The sequence below is a fragment of the Dreissena polymorpha genome, chromosome 10 (genome assembly GCF_020536995.1).
Source record: "Dreissena polymorpha isolate Duluth1 chromosome 10, UMN_Dpol_1.0, whole genome shotgun sequence".
Lineage (NCBI taxonomy): Eukaryota > Metazoa > Mollusca > Bivalvia > Myida > Dreissenidae > Dreissena > Dreissena polymorpha.
In genome coordinates this window covers 28,914,943-28,940,225 of record NC_068364.1, presented here as the reverse complement: position 1 = coordinate 28,940,225, position 25,283 = coordinate 28,914,943, and the positions used below count along the sequence as shown (strand labels likewise).

Below are 25,283 nucleotides of genomic sequence, written 5' to 3'. Positions count from 1 at the left end.
AGCTCATGGCTTTAGGTCATAGTGAGAAAATTGCGCGAATTGCATTAGAAAGTGTAGATGAAAACAACACTGAAATGAGTATTTTGGATCAAGGTAATAAACATTACATCTTTTACCATTCGAATAATTACCATAATTAGTATATTTAACTCAGGCATTAAGTAACTACTCATGCACTTGAATTGAAATATTAAGTGGTCAGCAAAGCTTTTTCTTATCGGAATTTTAGATTTACTTGAGCCCATAAACACCCAAAATCAACAAATAATTCGTATAATATTTCGAAAAATAAAGTTAACACATAAAACAACAATGTTCCTTATAGCAATAGATAAAATTTCAATGCTAGATTCGGTCTGGTAACATAGATCAAACAAGATGCACAATGTTTTTTTTGTTTTTTGCTGGAAAATATTTTCAACACATGTTCATGTACCATGTAAGTGTTCGTGTGTCGTATGAATAGATATCGTTGCGGGAAATTAACATGACATATATTGTGTATTTAACGTTGATTTGGCGTAGTTATGTTACTTTAATTAACGCGCACTGATAATGTCATTACAGCTTTACTTTGGTGCATGATGGAGGCAGAGAGTGTTGTAAACATTTCCAAAGACAACTCTGATAGAAAAGTGGAACCATACATGAATATAAATATGGATACGCTTCCTGTGTGGGCTGATTCGAATGACACGTTAGAATCACTTATAAAGGCATCTCTGAAGAGTATTAAACAGGACAGGTATTCAATAGTATATAGTTAGATTACAGCGCTTATCAAAATAAGATTTACAGCTGCTTTTAATATTGGTGACCCTCATGTCGATTAAATTTATATGATTGCTGTTTATGCCCTACTTATGTGAAAATGTTTGAAATGTTATTTCGTCAATTAAAAAAATAGTACACGTTCATTGATTGTTTATGAAGGCACGACATTTCTTTACTTGAACACTTTTTCGACCTACCACCGAAAAGTCTCTTTAAACACAATTTAAGGGGTGTTGCGGCAGTTTATTTAACCGAGGATATATTTATGGCAACACCGATGCTATTATCACAACCCAATAGTTTTGTTATCAGAATCATCACACATTTATGACCGAGTAGGTTCATAATAGGTACTCAGTGGTTCGATCCCAGGTGCGGTTAACTTTTTTATTCTTTTTTTCTTTCTTTTATTTCACTATTGTTTTTCTCCCGGAGCTCTTTAGTCCTGTTGTTTACATTAATCAATTTAAAGCATTTAATCACAAACTCCAAAACATGCCGAAATCTGTCAACAAGTCCCTGTTATGGATGATTAAGGTCGAGTTTGATACTGTATGGTCTTATGTTTGTGATTAAATATTGTATTAGTGTTGTGTTTTAGTAAGCCGTTGTGATATCAATTAAGATTGTAAACAATCTATAATGCTTATGCATAACAGTCTATGTACCGGTACTTGGGTTTCGCCTAATTGCTGTATTTTAGGAAATTTGACATAGACGGTAGGGATAGTTAAACAAAAAAATCTCTGTTAAAAGTGCGGTGACCCCCCTTTTTTATTTTTGTTTTATGATAACAATACGTAGATGAACATATTTGAGCAGTTTCGCAAAAAGTTATTAGATAGAACTTTTTTTACTTCCATTTTTGTGTTAAAATAGTAAAAAAATGACGTTATTTTGGGTGACATAAAAGTTATAAAAATTAAAATTTCTTAAAATTTAACTTGTGTTCTCCATTTTTGGTAGATTGTGGTTTTATGAAATGGTTTATGATATATATTAGCTTATATAATATCAATATGTTCCCAATTTCATAGGTTATTAATCATTTTTATGCAATAAGAGATTTTTAAGTTTTAATGAAAAAGTACATATTATAAAATGATGAATAAACAAGGCCGGTGACCCAATGTTTTTATTTCATTTTTCATATAGTATTTGTATGTAGTACTTGAATATAAATTTTGAGCAAAAGTTATTAGATGGAAAAAAATCAGCAAAACTGCAGCAACACCCCTTAAGATTAAATATCATTCTGTTGTACTTTCTTACGAAATAGATAAATTGTATGCGAGTGTTTGCTAATATATAAATTCAGAGTGGACTATTCTAAACTCGTTGCCCCATTTACAATTTAATGTTAATTGCGTGTATGTATACTTTATTATATTTCCATTATTTTTACAGCGTCACTGGTGTAGCGCCACTAATAGATGGTCTGCAAAATATTTGGAATGTGTTTTTGAGCTCAATTTTATCAAAATTGCGCGACTTTATAAGTCTCGAGTTTTTAGGAATGATTTTAAATCAACTATCAGGTATTTATAATTCCTGAAGATGTTTGTTATTTGCTTTCAAGTTTCATGAACACTTTAAGCGTACCAACACATTTAAAATGTAATATATAGCGTGTGGTATTTATGTCGAAGCGATCATATTAGAAGTCTGTTGTCATAATATAATTGTTTTTATTTTTTTATGAAATCAGAGCTACAAACGATGAAAAGAGATCTCCCGTCATGCTTTCTTGAGGGACAACCGAATCTTTTAATTTGCCCGACAGGTATTTTCTGCCTTGGTATGCTCTAGCAAAGTTGGTTGCATCAAGCATTGCACTTGTCCGTCCTTCGGTTACTTAATCAACGGATATGTCTTGCTAACAAACCCCTGTCATTCTAACAAAAAAAATAATTGAGACTATTCGAGTTATTACTTTATTAAAAGCATCATTTTATTGTGATAATCTGCATGGTTTATCTATTTTCAGATGACCTCCTAAAGGTTACTTTGTCAATTTACGTGCAAGACGAAGTAAAGCCCTTGCCCAGCTCTGACGAGATACTTATCTGCACTTCAAAAACGTCACAAGATGAGGTCAATTCATATCGATAAATGCTATTAGTTTATTGTATATATAATTTATAAGCCAATGTTATGTGTAATTTAATGATTAAAATTGTTACAGGTGGATATATTTTGGCGTCGTGCAATATTTGGTAGCGGCGGGAAAATATATTGTCTTGTTCATGTTGATTTGCTAAACTACGATGTTGGTGTTGCTACACAGAAGACCTTGGAGCTAAATCTACTAGAAGCTAATAGGATGAACGGTAATATAATTAACGTTTGTTAAATATATAAAGGCTGTTCTCACGACAAATACAATCCAAATTATCTCTAAGAATTCTATTTATTTAGACTGTATTATTTATTTTTTAAGTTTGCGTCTTCTTTTTTTAAAGTTTAAAATTGTATTAAAGTTGTGTTTTTTTCACAGATCGAAGATATCGACTTATCATTATTTGTGGATCGGATAATGAGTGTCGATCTCCGTTTGTCGCGGCATTAGATAAATACGTTTGCCACATTGAAATCGCTAGTCTTAATATAATTAAAGACTATGTTGGTTCTAAGATGGTTGTACCTGCGACTAGAACACATTCTGCTTCCTGCATCGACTTTGCAAGGTTGAATAGTTGCTTATAGACGTTTATTTAATACATTGTATCAAATACATAACCACATCTTCGACGGTTTTCTAAAAATGCCATTTTACCTGTCTTGCTATGGAATTGAAATAAAAACACTTAGAAGTGCATGTTGCAATTTTGATATATTCGATTGCACATAAACACATCGTATTTAGATGAACAAATATGATTTTAAGGTCCTCTGCTAGAGTTGTCAAATCAAGTAGCTCAGGGGTTGGAAAGACGTTTTATGTAACACAACGATTTAATGAACTAGAGCAAACACTCAACCAAAGCAAACAACGTGTGACAACAAAACTTGTGCATATTCCATTACAAGAAAAGCAAATAGACTTAGACGAGTTTATAAAAGACTTACTTGAACACGCGTCAACTCCTGGCACACAAATGGCAACATTGTTTCATATAGACATCTCACAAGAGGTTCGTTCAAATATCTATGTGACATATGCTTTGAATTGTTTTAAGCATTGTGCAAATGCTGTGCGCGTTCTTCTTCTAATATTTGACAATCGAAACGTGTTTTCGTTTAAGGTCACTGAAGGAATAGACTACCTTCTGTTTAATCTCCTGGTACTCGGATGTCTTACAGACAGCAAAGGACGTGTGTGGAGACGACATATTGACGATCTCTATATGATTGAGACAATACCATCCATGCGCTACACCCAACACGCGGTAAATAATATAAACAGATTTATGTATTTTTATATTTAGCTACCGTACCATGACCACTAACAAGAGAGCATAGTCTGGCGTATCGTACAAAGCTTTTCTTATATTTAACAGTACGGCTCAGTATAAAAAGGCACAGATGACGACAGCTTGTAATGAAAAAACATACCAATATTAAGCAAGGTTACGCGATTCTATCGTGAAAGTATCATATAAAAATTACGCATAATTTAATTTCATAGCTTTTGCTTTTTTTTGTAAATTTAATAATACATTGTATCAGAAAACGTGCTGTAAGTAAATATCCGGAAAAATTAGAATGTACTTTAATTTTCACCTAAAGGAAAGATCTGCAAGTGCTTCTCAAAAACTTTGATACATTTCATTCAACCCATAGTAGAAAACCACATACTTAATTTGCTTCTTCGTCCATAGAAAACTAGTATTAGTGTAGTGTTTGAAAAGCTTTACAGCTGGGTCCCTTGTTTGCTAATGCCTCAAGTACAGATATGTATTCATAGGCATTGTCGTTGTTATCAAAACTTTAAGAGATTTTTTTAATTTTTTTTGTATCACTTAGTGTTAACTAGTATTTGCATACCTTAATCAGACTATGCAGAGAAAATATCGACTGTTAAATTATGTGGGCTCGTTAAACACATCACACAATCGACTGTTATGATGCATCACGGTCGAACTCCACTATACTTAAAGAAATATAGATTATACATCTCTTTGAGATTAACAAATACTATATTTAAATACAATTTTTACAATGATTCAATTTAAAATCGGTACATTTCCACAAAAGAAAAACTACTTACTTTTTTAATAAAGCATGATGAAATATAGGGCAGAATTTCGTGTTTCTTCTCAAAAGAGACTACTTTGGAAGGTTTATATTTGAATTGCATTTGAATGCTATGTCTTGTTTCTGTTATCACGAATAATCAACAAAACGACACGAATATAACTAGCATAATATTGATAGTACCTACTACTTAAAAACGCTTATTCCGCATTACAACCAATTGGAAAGGCCTAACCTCTTAATTCCACACGACTTTGTGTCTTATTGATCGAGAGAAGGTTGCGATCAGCCAATATCTAGAGGGCACTGGTAAAACCCACCAGGCATTGTATATGGTCACTATGGAACAACCTTTTTCATTTATGACCGTGACCTCTAATGAGGGTCGTTGATAACCTTATACAAGCCTATACTATATTGTACAGTTTGATTTATTACATGGTGTTGCTTGTTTCAATACGACTCCAATATATCCTGACTTGACAAAGCAATTTAATACAATTACTTTTTAATAATCCACACTTTTTCATTGTTTTCCGACATGGCGATGACATGAGTAATTGACCTAATTACCAAGCATCAATTAGAAATACTACGGATTTAAAAGGCTTTAAAAATATTATCAAGCGTATCATAAACATCATTAAATGAAAACAAAATGTGTCCGCTTTAGAAATGATTCAGTGAAATAATTTATCAGAAAAGGGAAACAACTCACATATTAATATTATCTTTATTGCAAAATAATGTCTTGATTCTTCTCCGAAAACAAATATCTATGTAGTGCAATTCAGTGCAATTTCACAATTCACCATCAGTTTTTGGCTCGGCTATTAATCAAATAATTTCAGCCAAACTACTCACACTTTTCGAAATCACCGTCGGCTTCAGCGTTATGCTCTTGTTACGGTAAATATTGACACCTTCATACAAATATTTCTTCTACAGGTATTCAATTTAATCTTCACAAATATGTTCGCGGAACTTCTGTATCAATTAGTTCAATTATCAAGTGACATAAGTTTTACCAGCAAAAAGCAAGGTTATGCCCCTTTTTGTACTGAAAAACAAAGTTAAAATAAACGTTTTACGTGCCCATATCACTGTTTCTACTACATACATGTAATTAACAGGTCACATTTGTTCTCGGGGTCATTGTTCGTCACTGACAAAGTTCCATAACTCTAAACAGCAATTTATCGGAATTATGCCGTTAATATACTAAGATAATTCGGATAAACACGTGTGTGCAACCTCTCCATATCTCCATATTTCCACAACTTTACTTCTCCGGCCAGGGTCTGACTGAGCATTTATTGAACATAATTGGAATAAGCGTGAAACAAAGGAATATCTGGTTTTCAGTTTAATGTTAACATATACTATATAACTTCTTTAGATACTTAGCTACAAAACTGAAAACGTACAGAAATATATATTATATCATCAAAGCGGAACAATTGTCGAGCGCGCTGTCATGGGAAAGCTCTTTTTATAAGGTGTCCGATCTTCCCAGTCCCTTACTAGTAATACTGGTCTTGAATTAACAAAACCCGACATGGTAAAATAAACTAACTTTAGATATAATTTACGGATAATTTAAAAAGTTAGAACAAGTCATTTTGGTTAAACAATTGTAATATTACAAATTAAACGCTCCTCAATACCGATTTTAACTACATTTTAATAGATTAATACTGATCATTTACTATAACACATTTTTTTCTGAAATTTGATCTTTCTTTTTTAAGACAACGTGTGGCGTAATATAAATTTTTAGTCCGCCCAGGGCATATTTTGTTCCATCGTCATGTATATAATAACAAGAGATGTTTGAAAACATGTATGCCCCAGTTGCGATTTGCATCAAAGTCGTCCATGCGACCTTGACATTTGATCCATTGATTTGTTTAACATAAAGGGGTCATTCTCCATCAATACTAGCCAGCATTCCTGTGTATATGATCATTTGATTTATCTTGTTATTGTATGGAAACCAATTTTATGACATTCATCCCTGTGACCTAGACCTTTGATCTACTGCTCTTATTTTTTTATTTTATCTTATCTCCATCCAAGCAACAACACCAATTGTCATAATCGTTGATTAAAGCTTTCTCACGATAGCGTGTTGAAAAGGAATTTATTTTATAAGCTCTTATCACCTTGACCGTTGTCTTGTTGACCTCAAGATGCGTCTTTCTTTCCTCCCAAGTAACTCGTATACCAATTTAGTTGATCGTATGTCGAAAAATTCTTTAGATATCATAAGGTAACCTTGTTTATACGAATTCACAGTACCTTGACTTTTGACTTTATGTTCGCAAAAATCAAAATGCGACTTATTTTTTTTCTCATGTAACCACAATACCAATGTGCATTATCGTGTTTAAAAAAATAGGCATTATGTAAATAATGCTAAAAAGAATTACTTTTTTCATCGCATTTACCTTGGAATTTAACCTGCTGTCCTCAAAATCACGGAGCTTTTCTTTTTTCAGCAATAACCACTGCACGAGTGTTCATGATTAATGCTTGTGACAAGCTTTTCGTGAATGTGACCTCTGACCTGTTGACCCTTAGCTTTAGCTTAGCTTTTTTCTCCCAAGTATCCATGACACGAACGTGCTTGGCTGTACGTCAAAGCCTTCTCTATATACGGTTCGGAAGAGATGAACGGACAGACATTCTTACCGATCGACAGTCTAACCGACCGACGGAAAGCATTATATCCCCACTTCATCGACTGAAGGCAAAATATGATGAAACTAAAACATGGGCATTTCTCATCAAAAATGAATTAAGTTTCTTTACACTGCAAACAAATTGTATAGTTCAAATAGTTCACCTCTTTTCGTACAAATAATTCTCTCTGGGTGTCTATTCTTTGCCAAATTCAGTGAATCTTTATGTAAATCTTCATTATTGAGATTATTGGGCATACAATTAATAAGTTTCTATTATACGGATACTTTTTCATTGAATATGATTATTTCTTCTTTTCTATAATGGTGAATTTTTAAATTGACTGACTAGCTTATCAACTGCTGGCTAAAATTCAATACAATGCTGTTGCAATATATATATATATATATATATATATATATATATATATGTATTCAATATATATATTCAATTTGTATAAACACGTGAGTCTCGCTTGAATTATTTTTTCAGAATATATTTTCTTTGTGTCTTAAACTGGAAATATGATTTCCATTGTTGACTGGACGATTCGGAATATTTTAAGCAACATTTATTAACAGTTAAATGCAAACATAAGGGAAGATTACCAAGAGATACAAGCACTTCATATGCGTTCTGAATCAATCTATTTCGAATTGTATTTGGCATAGAAACATTTCTTCAATAAATATTAAATGCATACATTTTTGCGCGAGTTATTTTTTGCTTCATATTTTTGCTAGATGAGAGGTAAATTTTTATAGAAACTTTATTATGAAGGGCACCTGAATGGCTATTAAAGTACGTTAAGGATCAACTCTTCTTAATATTTCTGATACCGGGTGATCTCTATTGACCGGGTATTTTCTAAGCAACTTCTAGACGTATTTATTCATCACACCTTGATAGGAATCGTCTTCATGTATATTAAATAAGCATCGTTAATTTGTTACGCCGATTGTCTGGGAAATTTCTTAGCACAATCCGTCCATGTGTTTATTTAAGTTTATGGAAAACCTCATAGCAATTAACAAATGCCCATAATTAAATGATGTGTTACAATGAAAAAGTATATTTAAATGTAAATGAAAACACTATTTATTAGTAACAAGATCAGTAAAAGTAGGTAAATACAGCATCCAACTTAAAAAGATGTATACAAAACATTTAAATGGGCATATCGACGGTATAAGTTGTAATTCTTGACATGACTTGACCAATGTTTTTATGTATGCCAATGCAAAGTAGATTTTAGTTAAAGTGAAAACACAAATTATGAGTTGCAAGATCAAACAAATATAAGTTTATACTGAACCAAACAAAAAACAAGATAATTGAATACATTCAAAGGGGCATGCCACAATTTTTTTTTTTGAAATTCTTGACATGACTTTACCAATTTATTGTTTATTGTTGTATGCAAATGTAGATTTGAATATAATGAAAATAAAAATTAGAAATGATGTGTATCGAGATCAATACATTAGGTTAATTAAGTATTCATTGTAAAACAATACGTATACAACACACTTAAAGGCGCATATCAACGGTATTAATTGTGATTCTTGATATGATTTCACTAATTAATTTGTATGAATTAATGTATATTTACTCAGTACCGTATTATTGGAATTTCTAGAAAAATACATACGAAAAACTATTTTATCTTCACAGTTCGTGTACGATAAAAATCTAATCAAACACAAGTATTGCATTTTTAGGAAAAAGTTTACATACTTCAAACAAGTTTGCATGTGAATAGAGATACAGCAGAAGGCAATCGCGTATATGTAAAGCAATCATTCACTACCTACATGAACTTTGTTATATATATGAGTTTCTTAAATAATAGTAATATCTTAGTTGTTGATACGCCACTGTAATGTAATAATACTGAAGTTGGTATTTTGTTTTTAAATATTCAATGACTCAGATATTTTAAATTCAGAATACATTATTTTATAACATATAGCACATCTTTTGCTGATCTTAAAATAAAATGTAAATGGAGGGTGACGGTGTTCTTATTGGTTTATTGCGCTTTGAATTTAACGACTATTTCAACGTGTGAGTTCACCTCGCAAATATGCCTTAAAGAACAAAACTTAGCACACAAGTGAAAGATTGTTGAAAATAATGTAATTCTCTGTGTCTATTTATAATTATGATTACAATTTTATTGGATATCATAAAACATCAAATGGATATGAACAAAGTTAATCGGTAAAATAAAAAAAATATGATTTCTTACTTTCAACTTTTAATACCTGCCCGCATATAGCTTTCATTCCAATTTACCAAAATGGCTCGTAGGTTATCAAACAGAAATAAGGAAACAGATAAACAAGCAAATTCGTTGAATTGATATCCCCCGATACATTTTGTTTGTGACAGACGGGCGGACGAACTGACATACGGACGGACAAGGCCAATTCTATATCCCTCTGCCTTCAGAGGGGGATATATACTAAGTCACCAGGCTCTTTTGTTCACAATTACAATTCTAAATACAACTCACTGCCAAACAAAACATTCTAAGTTCCAACACAGTCATCACGACTGAAAATGCACTAAGTAAATAAATATCCGATCCCGTTTGCTCAATAAAATGACGGTCAAATGTTAGAAGAATATATCTTATTGAGAATCCATTATATACATGTATTTTAAAGGGTGTTGTTTTCCCATTCCAGAATACGGGCCTTATCAAATTCCCCTATGCTACACGTGATCCCATGTCTTGTCTTAAGTATTTCAGCGTGTCACAAAAATAAAAAAAAGGATTTCACTTTATTTAGGTAGAAAAATGTAAATTGCATTGCATTTGTGTAATATGACGTTATGTGTTTATTATAAATGGGTTGCAGGTGCGGTACCGGCGAACGTTCAAATGCTTTGCTTAATGATTGACCAGCCTGTAAATGCCTAATTGCACATCGATGTGTTTATTTTAATAAATTTCTTACCAAAATTAATACAATGTTAGTTTTTTTCGAATCATATTGGTCAGAGAAATAAATTAAGCGATATATAATTAATAATATGCAAGTATTTTATACACGTGCGGCAAGATGTAACAACATCCGCACATGGTTCAGAAGTATCATAGCGTAGTGGATGAATAATTTTAATTCATCAGATATTCTATGTAGTAAATTATCGCGAACAACACTACATACAAGTTGATATCTTAAGCTGTTGTTTGAGAAATTAAAGTTTTTGATTTATTTTTAAGAATAACACGAAACGTACATAACGTGTTTGATTATATTTTATATATAACACTTATATTTTGATGGCATGTTTTAAATATATGATGAGATAATGCTTAATTTAAAGGAAAGCTATACGTTTTAAACAAATCGTACTTGCGACACAAACATTTGCGGTTATATGGAAATATTGACTGTTTTTCGTAATGAGATCCTTGCTTGTTGTTACAAACACGCGATAAAAAAAGGTTTTTGTAGTCGCAGGAATTATGGTCGATTCTTACTGTGGTATGTAGGGGCTACACTTTTCTAAACTTCATGATACTTTATTTCTTAGTATCATTCTCTTATTGAATATGCATCCCGTTTAAATTCGAATATCCGAAAAAGCATACACTTATTGCGCAACCGGTGCTACAATCCAATTAAATTTGCGTGAAATTAAACTGCCGCGTACGTCCTTAAATATTTCAATTGTTGTTTTTTTTCTGTTGGACTGCAGGTTGAAACTAAATTATTCTTTATAGAAATATATTTAAAAAAATTAATGCATCAATCAAAGAGAAACAATATCATGTATATGTAAAGTATACCTATATTATTCACTTAAGGAGCCTGAGTATGTTTACACCATGTTGGCGGTCTTACCGGAAGTGTTTTGTAAATCACCGATCGATAGTTTATCTCTACTCAACAGAAGTTCCACGGGTAAGAGTCTGATTTTGTAGAAAATGTTAATAAAAATATAATTAAGATATGTTGAAATATTTTAAATAAGACAATTCACCCTGCCACATCTTACGCAAACCTTCATTTTATTAAATAGCCAATATTTACCCATAACTCGACCTACCTGTTTCATGTTTCAGAGACAGACGTGCGCGATCAATTATTCGTCGAAGGCCACTTTCAGTCTGAGGCATTCCAACGTACATTTCAGTATCTGCATAGACAAGAAGGCAACAAGCCTATGAACAACATAGACCCGTCAGTACCTGAAGGAACAAGAGCTTTATGTCTTGAAGTACTATTACGGTATGGAGGTTTATTATTAATATTATTAGACATGTGTCGGTGTATCGTTAATGAAAACTTGTTTTTTATTTGAATGAATTGCCTCATATGTGTATATATATTATTTTCAGACATTGCGGAGTGCAAAATCCGTCATGGTCCGAAATCAATCATTTTGTTTGGTTTTTGAATTTACAACTTGTGGATTTCAATCTAAGTCCTTTTGTTGGGACTGAGGCTGAAAGAGACCTGCCGGGGTTTGCTAAATTTGTGCTGCGGTTTTTAATACAGATGTCAAAGGTATGCGATTATATGATTTCACTTTATATACTGCATCTGTATCATGTATATAGGTTAAATTATACATATTGTATCATATTACAAATCAGGAGTGCCTGTTTTTCACAAATTACGCCCGTTTTAAAGGTCTGTGTTAATTTAATATCATTGGCCGTTAACTGTACTTTGCCCGGATATTATGCTTACAAACGAAGTAACCAAGTTTGACATGATACAACTGTTGTCGTTAAAACTAAAAGGTGGACATTTAGAAATAAATATATAATTGAAGTACGAAAACTCAGAAGTACTTCAGGTGATCTGAATGGTTATCGATTTTGGTCTAGTTGTAATACCAATACATTTTGAATTAGTGATACGACAAGTTAACTCCGGAATTAATTTATGATTCAAGAGCTATAACTCAGAAATCTGTTGGCGTTTTAGCTGGTAATCAAATTGTCAGATAGTATGCTCAACAACTTTTATGATAACCCAATTATAACGATGTTTGAGTTAAAGAGCGAACAAATAAACGTTGGCATATTTTAAAACAAGTCATATTAATCAGAAAAACATCGTTCGATCTGGCTAGTAATCAACCTTAGTTGAGATTATACGCCGACAATCATTTCCGGTTTCAAAATAATCAGATTTTAGCAGTTTGAGTTGGATGGCTGACACGCCTTATTCTGCAAGTTTATCATTAAACAGCCACAATTTAGAAAACCTCCAGGGATCTGAATGGTTGTCAGTTAAGTTGTTTTTTGAACGGGCGTATTCTAATAAACTAACTGTGTGCTGATGTTGTGTTTACCTTTTATGGCCACTTTTTGGCATACTTTTTTCATTAGTCAGCATTTAAATGTAATAAATATCTATAATATAAGCCGCTATATTTTATAAGATTTTGACTTCTCATGAATTATCCTTTGTGACGTTATTTTGAAAAAAAATCGATCCGGTCCGCTTTCGCTGAATATGTAGGTCACAAGAGATGGAACTATATTTCAAAAGTGAAAGCATCCAAAACTATATCGTACTTCAACAAAAATGCCCCCATTTCGAAAGTGGCTGGCAACAGTGATCTTAAAAGCAAAATATCAAAATGACTTTGTCAAGTTTTAAACGAAAGGTCCAGATGGATCAGTTTTTATCTTATTGTTGTCCACTAGACAGCTTGATCAAATCATTTCCATGGGAAAACATGGCTACACCCCGGCCTCGGTATTTGACATCAAAATAGTTTCCTCTTCATTTCTCTTAATACGTCATGCACCTTAAGGCAAAATTGACCACTTCAAGCAGTAAAATGGTTTTTAAAGTTATTTTGTTAATAATTAAGAAATACAATTCTCTGTATATGCAAGTTCCGGAGGTGTAAAATTTGACACATCACAGCTTTTTTCTACAAAGATTGCTTAATCTGCTCCACTTGAATAAAACAAAGCCAAGCCCCGATTTCACAGGATACTGAATAAAGAAACTATAAAACTCTAGAAACATTAAAAAATAATTCTTGTGACCTTCCGATTTTCATTTATTTTATTCCTTGACCAATTGACATGACACTACTTTGCAGTTCATAAAACATTCCAGTAAGCAGAAATCACATTGAAGAAAGCTTTAATATATTCTTTGTTATATTTAAAAGTTGTACAATTGATTTCTGCTAAATTTGTTACAATTGTTTCATGAATCAAAATTTGCCACGCACCGGGATCACATAAAAAATAAAAGAAATATGCAGCAAAACGATTGAATACTGTTCTGTTCTTAAACTACATTTCTCTGTGGTGAACAATATAAAATATAGTTTCGTAGAGTAATTTTCTACAAAGTCTGTTCGATCTGTGCGCCTGGGTTTCAAAATGGGAATGTACCTGGTCACATGATTACCAGCAAAATTACACACATCAAAATTCTTTGATAATTTAATATTTAAATCTGTTGAGCGATCTCTTGGCATCTTTACAATCTATATACATTTTGAAGGTCTTGAATTCAGTTGTGTTATTTACTTTATCCTTAAATGTCCTTATTGATTCATAAAAAACTCAGAAAAAAATTACTTAATTGTTTTTCGTATGTAACATTTTATAATATTATCAATATCGAATTAACATAACCCATAAACCAAACTATAGATAAAGTGTGTGTGTGTGTGTGTGTGTGTGTGTGTGTGTGCGCGCGCGCGTGCGTGCGTACGTGCGTGCGTGTGTGCGTGCGTGTGTGTGTGTGTGAATTTGGTGTGTTTTATTTCGCTAAGGTGTATGTTTTGAATGCACGAGTAAAAAAATTGAACATAGTTATTCATCAATTTGAGAACAAAAGTCTTAAATGAAATATAGTGTACGACACTTGTACACAATGATTTCGATTTCAACTGTGTTATCAGGACTTCTCTACGCGGTCCTTAAACATGAGCGAAGAATCGCATATTCGTTACCTCGTCTCGAATGACTCATACGATGAAAATGATGACATTAACCAGTTTCAACTCAAGCGAACATGGGAAAGCAGGTATTAGATTTTATCGTTATCTTCAAAACAATACCATGACAACAACAAATTGCTCAAGAGCACAATTCTGACGGACTGTTATACGTATGCTTTCCGTCTACTTACCCTACGTTGACAAACTTTAAGCGGAAGTCGTTTTACTTCCAAAGAGAGTAAAAAGCTCAACGACGTCCAGCCTATGCGAAACTGTAGTGTGAATACCGGTCAATTCAAGACGGTCTAGTTGAATTTGTCGGATTTTATCGTAAGCGGTTTTCAATGGTGCTAATGTCAATTGGACTATCAAAAATTACTCACGTGAGGAAATAAGAACGCAAATGCGATGAGAATTCATATTCTTGAATATAAAGTAGTTTTGGACGATATGTTAACAAATGTTATCGTTTTTCTCTGAATAAATTTTAAGGAAAACTTGAGCGCTGCGTACCTATAGTAATTCCATGAAAATAATAAATGTTTGATATAGTATTGCATTTATGCAATAAAAATATATCATGCATGAAGTGAGCTTGGATATTTATTTTCTCAATAAACAACCGTATCAGTTAAGCTGGCATCTTAATAAACAGTATCTTTATAGTGAATATCTATGATAGAGAAATATGCGGAGCCAAATACAATACTTTGTTTAGCCTATAAGCGATTATGTGCTAAGAATATTTTTGAATTGTGTGACTCTGTTTTAAAATTGGTTGTATTCGATTCATAATCTTTCTACTTAATCGTTTGATTAATCATTAGTCTTGAAATCATTCGACAAATGTGTATCAACTCATGGTTTAATTAAGTTCAAACTGCATTTTACCCATTTCATTCGCGAATGTTAAACATAAACATACATTCTTTTACAGTCCTCATCCGTATCTGTTCTTCAATTCCGACCACCGTTCCTTTACATTCTTGGGATTCTTCATTGATAAAATCACGGGCAACTTAATAGATATGCAGACCAAAGAAGTACTGGAAACATGCATTATGAACAAGGATTTATATAGGGCCTTAATAGATAATGGTGTGCCTCTCACAGAGAATTTCGACAAACTTACCAGGTACGTACGTAAAGTACATAAAGCCATATAGTGATTCTGTGCTTGCTTTACGATACCTAATAAGCCTGGTCAATTTCCTTTGACTTTGTATTAGCAGATCATATTTTATATAATTGTACCTTAAAAATAAAATGAACAAAAGATATCTGAGAAGAGAAATAGCAAAAATAGATTGTTCTGTATTATATGAATGCATACGGAATCCTTTTGGTGCACATTAAATGTTTCGACATTTGGATATTTTAATATTGCATTTAAAGCTAGGTTGTGACACCAAATGTAGCATTTAAAATTTAATATCGTCGGTCGTGTGATTGTAATTGCGACATTATTGGAGACAAATACTCAAATTAAATTAGAGTAATTCTTAATCTTCTTCTTTCCACTATATGTTTTTTGCCTTCATATAGTTTCTGGTGAGCGGATTTAAAATAGATTATCACAATTTATGAGCAAACATTTAAGTGTGGTGATTTTGTACCCGTTGCGAATTAGTAGATACGTACTATGCATTCGGTAGTTGGAACCACATATTATAAAAAGCTATCCCGTTATTCTTAAAGAGGTACTAATAAAGCAATAAGTAATTTTCTAATAATGTGTAAGAGGTACTTCCTACGTAGTATCAAGAAATGTGACCTTATATGATTTAGTTGATACCTTCTAATAATTTAGTATGTAATACATACTTTGAATTAAACCAGGATCGTGCCCCATCGTTTAAACCAAAGTAATATGTCATTTTTTCAATTTAACTTAGGTTTGTAAAGCAAGGATTTCCTCTTGAAACTTTTGACAATAACGTTATCCGTCCAAATGCTATACTTTTAAAGTAACAAATAATGTAACAATTATATGTTTATATTATTTTTAAGTGGCGTTTATATGTGCGAGGATGAAAATGTAATTAAGTTACGGTTGGTAAATCGTAGTAGCGCCAAATAGTAGATATAACTATATGCTTAATTAAGGAAAGCAAACACCTGAAACACTACAATTCGTCGGCTTAACTCCTCTCCGTTAAACACTATAACTTATTTGGAATGATTCATTCCAACCAACGCTAAACACTTCAACTGGAATCGTTGCCACATTTATTTAATGTGTACTTTATATTAGCAATCCGCTACCCTCTGCCGATTTTTGATTGTAATGATAAACTTAAATCTGTAATGTCCTTCTCCGATTAATATTTATATTGTTGTTTTCTTAAAAATGAAACCCATTAAACTTGATCCGCCCATTCACATGACCCCACATTTAACTTCGACTACCGGGAAATCAACACCGCTCTATTTAGAAAAATGTATTTAAAAAACAAAATAACCAAGAACACAAATTTAAATGCGATGTTGAAATAAAAATACGGATGTTTAGTATCTATACGATTTCACAAACAAAAGGCGCTAATGGCCATTGAATATAAGTTTTCTTTTTTCAAAATAACTCAATTGCTTGACTTCATAACTCTAAATTGAAGAGGAATTGGATTTGTGAATTGCTTCAAGATCTCTAATTTCGATTTGTTTTGCTTCCTGTAGATAAAGCCGATTAAATGATATGAGTATTCTAAGTTTAAACTAGCTCAAAGGAACTGTCGATAACTACTTTAGATTCCGAATACAAAGTGGATATTAATCAAATAGTGACCGATTATATGAATGGGTGCAGATAATGGAATGTTAAAATAAATAACAATAATATTAACTATTTGCCCACTTAACTAGATTCGTAAACTTTATCCGAATCCGTTCACAAGTCGTTTATAGCAAATAAATCGTCCTGAAAAAAAAAACAATTATATTTTTTTTTCTGGTCATAGTTCGTCTAAAGCAATTTAAAGGCTTTCAAAATTACAAATTGTATTTTGTTAAAGAAACACAACCAGGCTTTGACCTTTTACAACCATATATCGGTCTCTTCTAGAACTACAAATGTAAAAACTAAAACTAAAAACTATATGATGCTAAGTCTCTTGAGCTTTTTTTAAATGAAGATGAGATATAGTTGTTACTCGTTATTGTTCGATTTTATCCTGAAATTTGCTGTTTTGGTAAAATCTGAAAACGTTGAATCCCAACATGAAAAACTTATTTACCATTTATAATCTGACGAGATTATATCAAAACATAAACAGCCTTTTCAATTTCATGAGCATGCTATCCTATGCATTTTATGTTGCTAAGTCGTCCACCTTAAAGATGCGATGCCAAACCGTAAGCAGTTTCAGGAATACAATAATGATCTAATGAGATCAACTAAACGTCGTTTTATAAAATAATATTTATACTGTTATACATCGAACTAAACTACTTTAAGTCTTTAGCTAAAGAAGTTAGTCTGAATTCGTGCTAGTAGAGATAAAATCAATTTATGAAGGTACAAGTCTTTGTTTGAACTTCTTGGCATTTGTGTACATTCCACATTTTAAAGAAATCGAAAAGGCAATATCATCGGTTTTATTTGCTTCCTATATTCCATCATAGTTATTTACATTCTATTAATCCATCCTAAACACAGCCAATCGTTATGTTGAATGCGACTGCGTTTCAAAGTGCGGAGACATTATTTGAGAATGCAATAACTTGGTATTGTAAAGCAATAGAAGTTAAACTTTGAAGTACTAAGTAGTCAATATAGTATTATGTCAATCAGTCGATTCGTAGTTTTGGAACAAAGTTCAGACACGCCAGTAATGATTATTTTAAAGTGAGCTGCTTTAAATTCATTGCAAGCATTTAAGATTTATTTTCTAAAATATTTAATGGTTTAATACTGAATGTGCAAACTAAAGTATATGACTGTATTCTAAATTTAGATGGCAGTTTAATTTAGCAAATAGACGTATAAATGATCAGTATATTACTGGAAATCGGTGATTTACTTACAGTCGTTGGAATACTCTTCTTTGAAATAGTCTATATGTGCTTGATATTAGACATTTTTCAATATCCGGTGTCGCGTCTTATCGTGTGGCTTTAATGTTATGATTTTCTATGCAATGATTACGGCAAGCTATTGTGAAATGGTTTTGTTGCCTTTAAAATGAGTAATTTTTCTTAAATTCCTAGCTTGATAAATACACTTTTAATTATTTTAGGGATGAACAAATACACAAGTTGTGCAGAGTAATGGGAGTTGAAAATCCGTGTGATCCTGATCCTACATACGAACTAACAACAGACAATGCGAAGAAAATAATGGCTATATATATGCGTTTCAGGTACGTGGTTCAATAAAAACAAAGTCTAAACAAATACACATTTACATTTCATACCTTAAAATGAACAGGAATTCATATCTCAATATATCAAATGTCTTTAAAATAAGTTCACATTTCTGTGTACATTTAGAAGTACAGATGTGCAATAAGTATAGATATGATTACAACAAACCGGAAAGATGTGGTTATTTAATCAAAGAAAAGTTTGCATTACAGGAAAATAAGTTATTTATAATGAATGTGTAATTCAAACAGATGCGACATTCCTGTGATAATAATGGGTGAAACTGGCAGCGGAAAAACACGACTTGTGAAGTTCATGTGTGCTCTGCAGGCTGCAAAAGGTTCATTGGTGAAAACAATAATTATTATGAAGGTATATTTTTTATTTTATATTTGAAACAGCAACCTTGTGTAAATATTGCAAATCACACAAGGTTCCTTCTTTACCATTATGAGCGGTTCAGGTATGTAATAAAGCGACCGAGAAAAAGACGATAATATTATAAGGATTTATCTGAATTTCTTAAAAATTATTTGGTTTAGGTTCAAACAATGCGGGTAAGTCATCCAGGAGCATACGGACGATGTCTTTTATTAAAAAGACAGCGCGTACTTATAATTGAAGAACAATGTCATCGCGTCAGTCACACACAACGAAGTTTCAATATTGAGTAACGTGCTAATATATTTCGCTGTTGGCACTGGCAATTATTTACAGCCGGTGTATTTTTATTGAACGTTATTAACAACAATTAATCAAACGAGAAATATGTCTTTAAGACAGATATCCTAACATCCCAATTGTCAAAATCCTCTTCTGTCAACAGTAAATTATCAAATTTTCCATGTGCGCTTTTTGAAATGCTGGTTAATTAGTTTTTATTGTTAATTGAGCAACGTGAGACACATTTAAAAATTGTCTTCTATTTCAAAACGTACCTAAATCCGGGTATAAGTAAAGCAAAACAACCGAAATGTTGAAGTGATGGCTAATATGTTTGTTAAGTTTCATTTTCTCTAGCAGCAATAGTGTTTTCAAACTCAAGAGTTACGTGCGTAACAACTTACATAACGTTATTTGTGTGCTATACAAGCGCCATGTGGGAAATAATCCGAAACAAAATAGATATAAATGCGCGAAACCAATATAAAGGATCGTGTTTGGCCTCACAAACGGACATAATGCGGGGAAGTATGTTAAGTATGTTGATATTTTCTATTTTATTTTAGCAACGGGTGTTTAGTCATGCGCGACAACAAACGTTATTTGAAACAACAAACGTTATTTGAAATTTAAGGATTTTAACGGCCATAACTACGTTATTTCGAAGCAAATGGAATAAACACATATCGGTGCAGAAACTAAAGTGCTGTTTGCTTTTTATTATATCTTTTTAGCAACATTACTTTCTGAGCAACGCGCGACACACGTTAACATGTTTTTCTATTGTTTTTGCGGAAAAGGAGACATTATTCCGTTGATGCCTTAACTATCCGAATCAAATTATAAACTTGAACATGAAACATGAGGATATTTTTTTATTAGAACTTTAACTGTGTGACTATTACACATATTGTCAAGATGTTTTCTGTTTAAATCGTTGTTATAAAAAGCTTATTACGCCGGATAATATATAGACTACATATTAATAAAATATAATGTGATGTTATTATTTTGCAATAGGTTTTGTGAAAATCTTTGAACGGTCCATCAATGAAAAAATACAATAATGTAAGGATTATACACGTTTTAAAAGACATTAAAGCGTATGAGCCAAACAAGTTACTGACTGCTTGCCTGACATTAACCTTAATTAGTTAAGTATTTATTTTTAAGTAAGGTGCCTGTAGCCGGACAATTTAATATGGACTTTCTTCATTGCGTCATTCATAATCGTTTTTAGCTTAACTGGGCACCAAGTGGTCTGGATACAATTTTAAGTAAATCACTGAATGTAGCCGAACTGCCGTTTACAAATCCTAGCCCTCTTTTATATTAAAATTTACCAAGAGGTTGTCTTAGGTTTTGTCTCTTCACCAAACATACGGTCTTTCTAGATATAACACCTCTTGACCCACAATTTTTTTCATTATATTTTGTTATGAAATCCGTAAATTGTATAATCACTAATGTATAAGTGTATACAATAGATTCATACATAAATATATGGATCACACTTTTTAACGTTAATATTGACTATGAATGAATAACTTATGCATTTCAAAACTTGATGTAAATAAAACTGACCGCTATTATGTGCGAATGTATAAGTGTTTCGATGGTTTTAACATATTTTCAATACAATTTCGTTGTTCAATCCAAGACGAAACACACACAATAGTGACTTAGTTATTTTAAAATTTTATCATAGATGTTGACCGTGTACATCACATTAACCCGCTCTGTTGTATAATTAAGACACACACATGACAACTTATAATCGCCATATTTTGTATTTATCAAAGATGAATGTGGTAAAATTAGATAACTGAATTTTAGTTTCAAAACATAAATATATCAAACGTTCATGATTTGTTTCAATTTACGGTACTAATTATGTCTTGTTTGCAGGTACACGGGGGTACAACGAAAAATGACATAAGGCGGACGGTCAATGCTGCAGAAGAAGTCGCAAAGACAAACGGACCAAATATGTATACAGTTCTGTTCTTTGATGAGGCAAACACAACCGAAGCAGTTGGAGTTATCAAAGAAATCATGTGCGATAAATCAATTTGTGGCAAACCTCTGAAATTGTTTAATAACCTCAAAATGATAGCGGCATGTAATCCATATAGAAAGTAGGTTTTCGCTCATTGAGATATTTGAATCTAATCTTATTTATTTACAATCATAATATATTAATATATATTATTCAGTTTATTATAAAACTTATTCTGGAAATTCAGTATATGAACAACAAATATATTATGTTTAGATTGTCTTCTGTACGTTGTTATCAATTATTATTAATTTAAAACACACTTTAGACTTTTTTTAAAATTAGAACATATACACGCAAAGACATACATAAGACACTTTAATATTGTTATAATAGTTCGTTCAGCAAATTTCATGAAATTAAGCTAATTATTCATATTACATTCTGGTATTTTTCACAATATACATTCGTTTTCATAATGATAACTTATATTATTATAGCCATAAACTAATTTTTTGTAGGCACCCTAAAAAACTAGTAGAAAAGCTGGAACAGACTGGTCTTGGATACCACGTTATTGCAGACGAAACATGTGATAAACTTGGTCGTATACCAATGAGACAATTGGTAAAATACTTCATATTTCTTACACATCTATATTTTGCGTGTACTTTAATTGAATTGAATATTCTTTAGAAAACGATGTTTGCAATTTTTAAAAGAGCTGACTGTTATTTCCATGTGCTTTTTTCAACACATAAACACGCACAATTAAGCAGTTTTGCTTCAAATTGAGAAATCTAATTTGATATGAGAAGCATTACATATGCAAAGTCATATTGTTTTTACGATTTAGTAATTGGAGACATAACATTGTATGTATGTTCATAAATGATCTTTCTCTATAATCAGGTGTATAGGGTTCAACCATTGCCACACAGTTTGCTGCCAATGGTGTGGGACTTTGGTCATCTTGATGATGAAATTGAACAATTATACATTAAACAGATGATTAAGCAATATGTATGTGTACTCCTTATTAATTAAATGTTATCATTATCAATTTAGCCCCAAAACACATATGCAAGAATATTTTTTGCAAAGAAGAGTACATTTGCATTATAAGAAAACAAAGATCGAAGCATATTTTACTGGGATTTTTTACCCTTGCTAGATAAGCTTCATTAATTTCAACGCTATCCTAATATTGTATGTCTATCGGTTTTACTTTTTATTGATTGATTTAATTTACCTTAATTATTGATAATCGTTTCTTGTGTTTGCAGATAAGAGTTGATGAACTACCTACACTGAAACATCTGAAAACGATTTTAAGTTCAATCCTCACCGCTTCACAAAAGTACATGAGGGATCAGAAGGTTTGTCTTCTAGTCGAATGATGTGTTTTTATTGTTTAAAAATAAAATATCATATGATATTTAAAAATTATACGGAAATAACATGCTTCATTACACGTACTTCTTTCAGGACGAATGCAGCTTCGTCTCGTTACGAGACGTTGAACGTACTCTTAAAGTAATGGTGTGGTTTTATAGTCAAGCTAAAGAAAACAGACTTCTGTTCTGTTTAATGGATGAGAAAATGAAAGACAAAACATACGAATATGCGAGGGTAAATATTACATTTATTTTACACATTTGAATTCGTACTTATTGTTCAGGACTGTGATGCATATATTTACCGCAAATTAAATTCCTTAGTCACATAAACATGGATGATAATTGATGTCTTTAAATTTAATATCGTCTCCAAATTACCGATACAGTGTACAGGCTCATTAATGTATATAAATACACTTTACTTGCTTTGACTGTATAGGATTTTTAAACGCAGTTAATAAATATTTCGTAATAATAGCCGGGCAAAAGTCAGTGTAACATATCAGTGTGATTTATTGTCTTTAATACAAACATGTAATCAAACTTTTGTAAAATATGTACCATTTGAAAAATAGAACTTGAACTTAAAAAAATGCTGACGCTTACGAGGCGATGCGTTTTATATTTTAAACAATGCGTGTCATGTTTGAAGGGTATTGACGATTTGACCAAGAGCTTGATCCTTGCACTGGGTGTGTGTTACCATGCCAGTTTGCGAACGCGCCAGGAATACCGGCATTTTATCACACCGAAGTTTGCCGAGCCGTTAGAAATACATGGAGAATCACATGCAATAATGGCGGTGATTGAATGGTAATGACGTCAAAAATAAGTATTGGCCTTTTATGCGCGTCTTTTATATATATGGATAATATATATAAGTGATTTCTGAGGTACTGTTAAGAGATCAGTGGGGCTTAAATGGCAAAGCTTCTGGTGATTGGTAATGTGCATTTTAATTAGTTTCAGGTTTGTGCATGTATAAAACAGGTAGTGGTTGTCTTAAATCTTTGTTGATTGATCTAATTGCGAAGTATACCATATTTTATTCAACAATATTTGAATAAAGTATTGGTAAATATAAAAAGTAGCGACATTAACTTCAACTATTTATTTTCAATATTGCTTGCTTCCCAAGTTACCTTCCGTCGGTAAATAGTTATAAACATTTGTAAAAAAAATAAGCGAATAATCACTATTTCAGTTGCCAAGATGTTGTCCTTGACAATCTTCCGATTGCGAATAATATAGCTCGAAATACGGCGTTAAAGGAAAACATCTTTATGATGGTTATTTGCATAGAATTGCGAATACCTCTATTCCTTGTTGGAAAACCTGGAAGTTCTAAATCACTCGCGAAAACAATTGTTGCTGACGCAATGCAAGGAAATAGCGCCGAAAAGGACTTATTCAAGAAGTTCAAACAGGTAATGATTCTATAAAAAGTAGTCTATTTATTTACACTGCCTATGGTGTTTATCATTTATGAATTGTGTCCTACGAGCATTTATTCAATGAACCGTTGTCTATTGTAGGTTCAAATGGTATCATATCAGTGCAGTCCATTGTCAACACCAGACGGAATAGTTGCAACGTTCCGTCAATGCGCTGAATTTCAAAAGGACAAAAATCTAATCTCATTTGTCTCAGTTGTCGTGCTAGATGAAGTTGGACTAGCAGAGGACAGCCCTCGAATGCCGCTAAAGGAAGGGGAAATATTTCTGATTGTGTGATTGTAATGAATGTGTGTGTCATAAATAATTTTTGAAATGTAAACTTTTCTTTATTGTTACGTTTAAATAATTTAAAGTCTGTTTGATTGCAGACTTTACATCCTTTGCTAGAAGAGGGCTTTCAGAGCGACGAAACGAGAGAGCCTTTCAAACAGGTTAACTTTTATTCTTCATGATCTTATGCCAGATAATCCAGTTTTATTTCTTGGTCTATATAAAATTAAATAAAATGTATTTATTTAAAGGTTGCTTTCATTGGAATATCTAATTGGGCGCTTGATCCAGCAAAAATGAACAGAGGTATAAGTGTTCATCGCGATGTACCCGGAGTGGAAGAACTGATCAAGACTGCCAGGTATTATAGCTGTTCGTTGGTTGCTTCAATGTAACATTTTCTAAACAATATAAGTGCACAAGACCACTAAAGTGTGTTTTTCCAGTTTCATTTGTTCTATTTATTGAAAAAGGTCAAGTCACCATTCTAGGTCAAAAGTCTGAATCAAAGTTTTTTCTTATATCGTGGGACTT

The 25,283-nt window shown here is 32.2% G+C and overlaps 1 protein-coding gene across 1 annotated transcript in view; it reads left to right on the top strand.

Moving 5' to 3' along the window:
* The window catches only part of LOC127847667 (E3 ubiquitin-protein ligase rnf213-alpha-like), a 130,799-nt gene that overhangs the window by 84,382 nt on the left and 21,134 nt on the right, over positions 1 to 25,283 (top strand). The window contains exons 24-49 of the mRNA XM_052379716.1: positions 1 to 93; positions 568 to 745; positions 2,182 to 2,312; positions 2,483 to 2,557; positions 2,762 to 2,868; positions 2,960 to 3,104; positions 3,272 to 3,461; positions 3,662 to 3,908; positions 4,020 to 4,163; positions 11,480 to 11,576; positions 11,738 to 11,903; positions 12,014 to 12,182; positions 14,560 to 14,684; positions 15,536 to 15,733; positions 18,834 to 18,956; positions 19,212 to 19,332; positions 21,532 to 21,761; positions 22,144 to 22,249; positions 22,535 to 22,645; positions 22,909 to 23,001; positions 23,111 to 23,254; positions 23,675 to 23,835; positions 24,227 to 24,449; positions 24,558 to 24,728; positions 24,848 to 24,910; positions 25,001 to 25,110. The exon at positions 1 to 93 is cut by the window's left edge and continues 144 nt beyond it. Coding sequence (XP_052235676.1) covers positions 1 to 93; positions 568 to 745; positions 2,182 to 2,312; positions 2,483 to 2,557; positions 2,762 to 2,868; positions 2,960 to 3,104; positions 3,272 to 3,461; positions 3,662 to 3,908; positions 4,020 to 4,163; positions 11,480 to 11,576; positions 11,738 to 11,903; positions 12,014 to 12,182; positions 14,560 to 14,684; positions 15,536 to 15,733; positions 18,834 to 18,956; positions 19,212 to 19,332; positions 21,532 to 21,761; positions 22,144 to 22,249; positions 22,535 to 22,645; positions 22,909 to 23,001; positions 23,111 to 23,254; positions 23,675 to 23,835; positions 24,227 to 24,449; positions 24,558 to 24,728; positions 24,848 to 24,910; positions 25,001 to 25,110 — 3,721 coding nt within the window. The remainder of the gene's footprint in view (positions 94 to 567; positions 746 to 2,181; positions 2,313 to 2,482; positions 2,558 to 2,761; positions 2,869 to 2,959; positions 3,105 to 3,271; positions 3,462 to 3,661; positions 3,909 to 4,019; positions 4,164 to 11,479; positions 11,577 to 11,737; positions 11,904 to 12,013; positions 12,183 to 14,559; positions 14,685 to 15,535; positions 15,734 to 18,833; positions 18,957 to 19,211; positions 19,333 to 21,531; positions 21,762 to 22,143; positions 22,250 to 22,534; positions 22,646 to 22,908; positions 23,002 to 23,110; positions 23,255 to 23,674; positions 23,836 to 24,226; positions 24,450 to 24,557; positions 24,729 to 24,847; positions 24,911 to 25,000; positions 25,111 to 25,283) is intronic.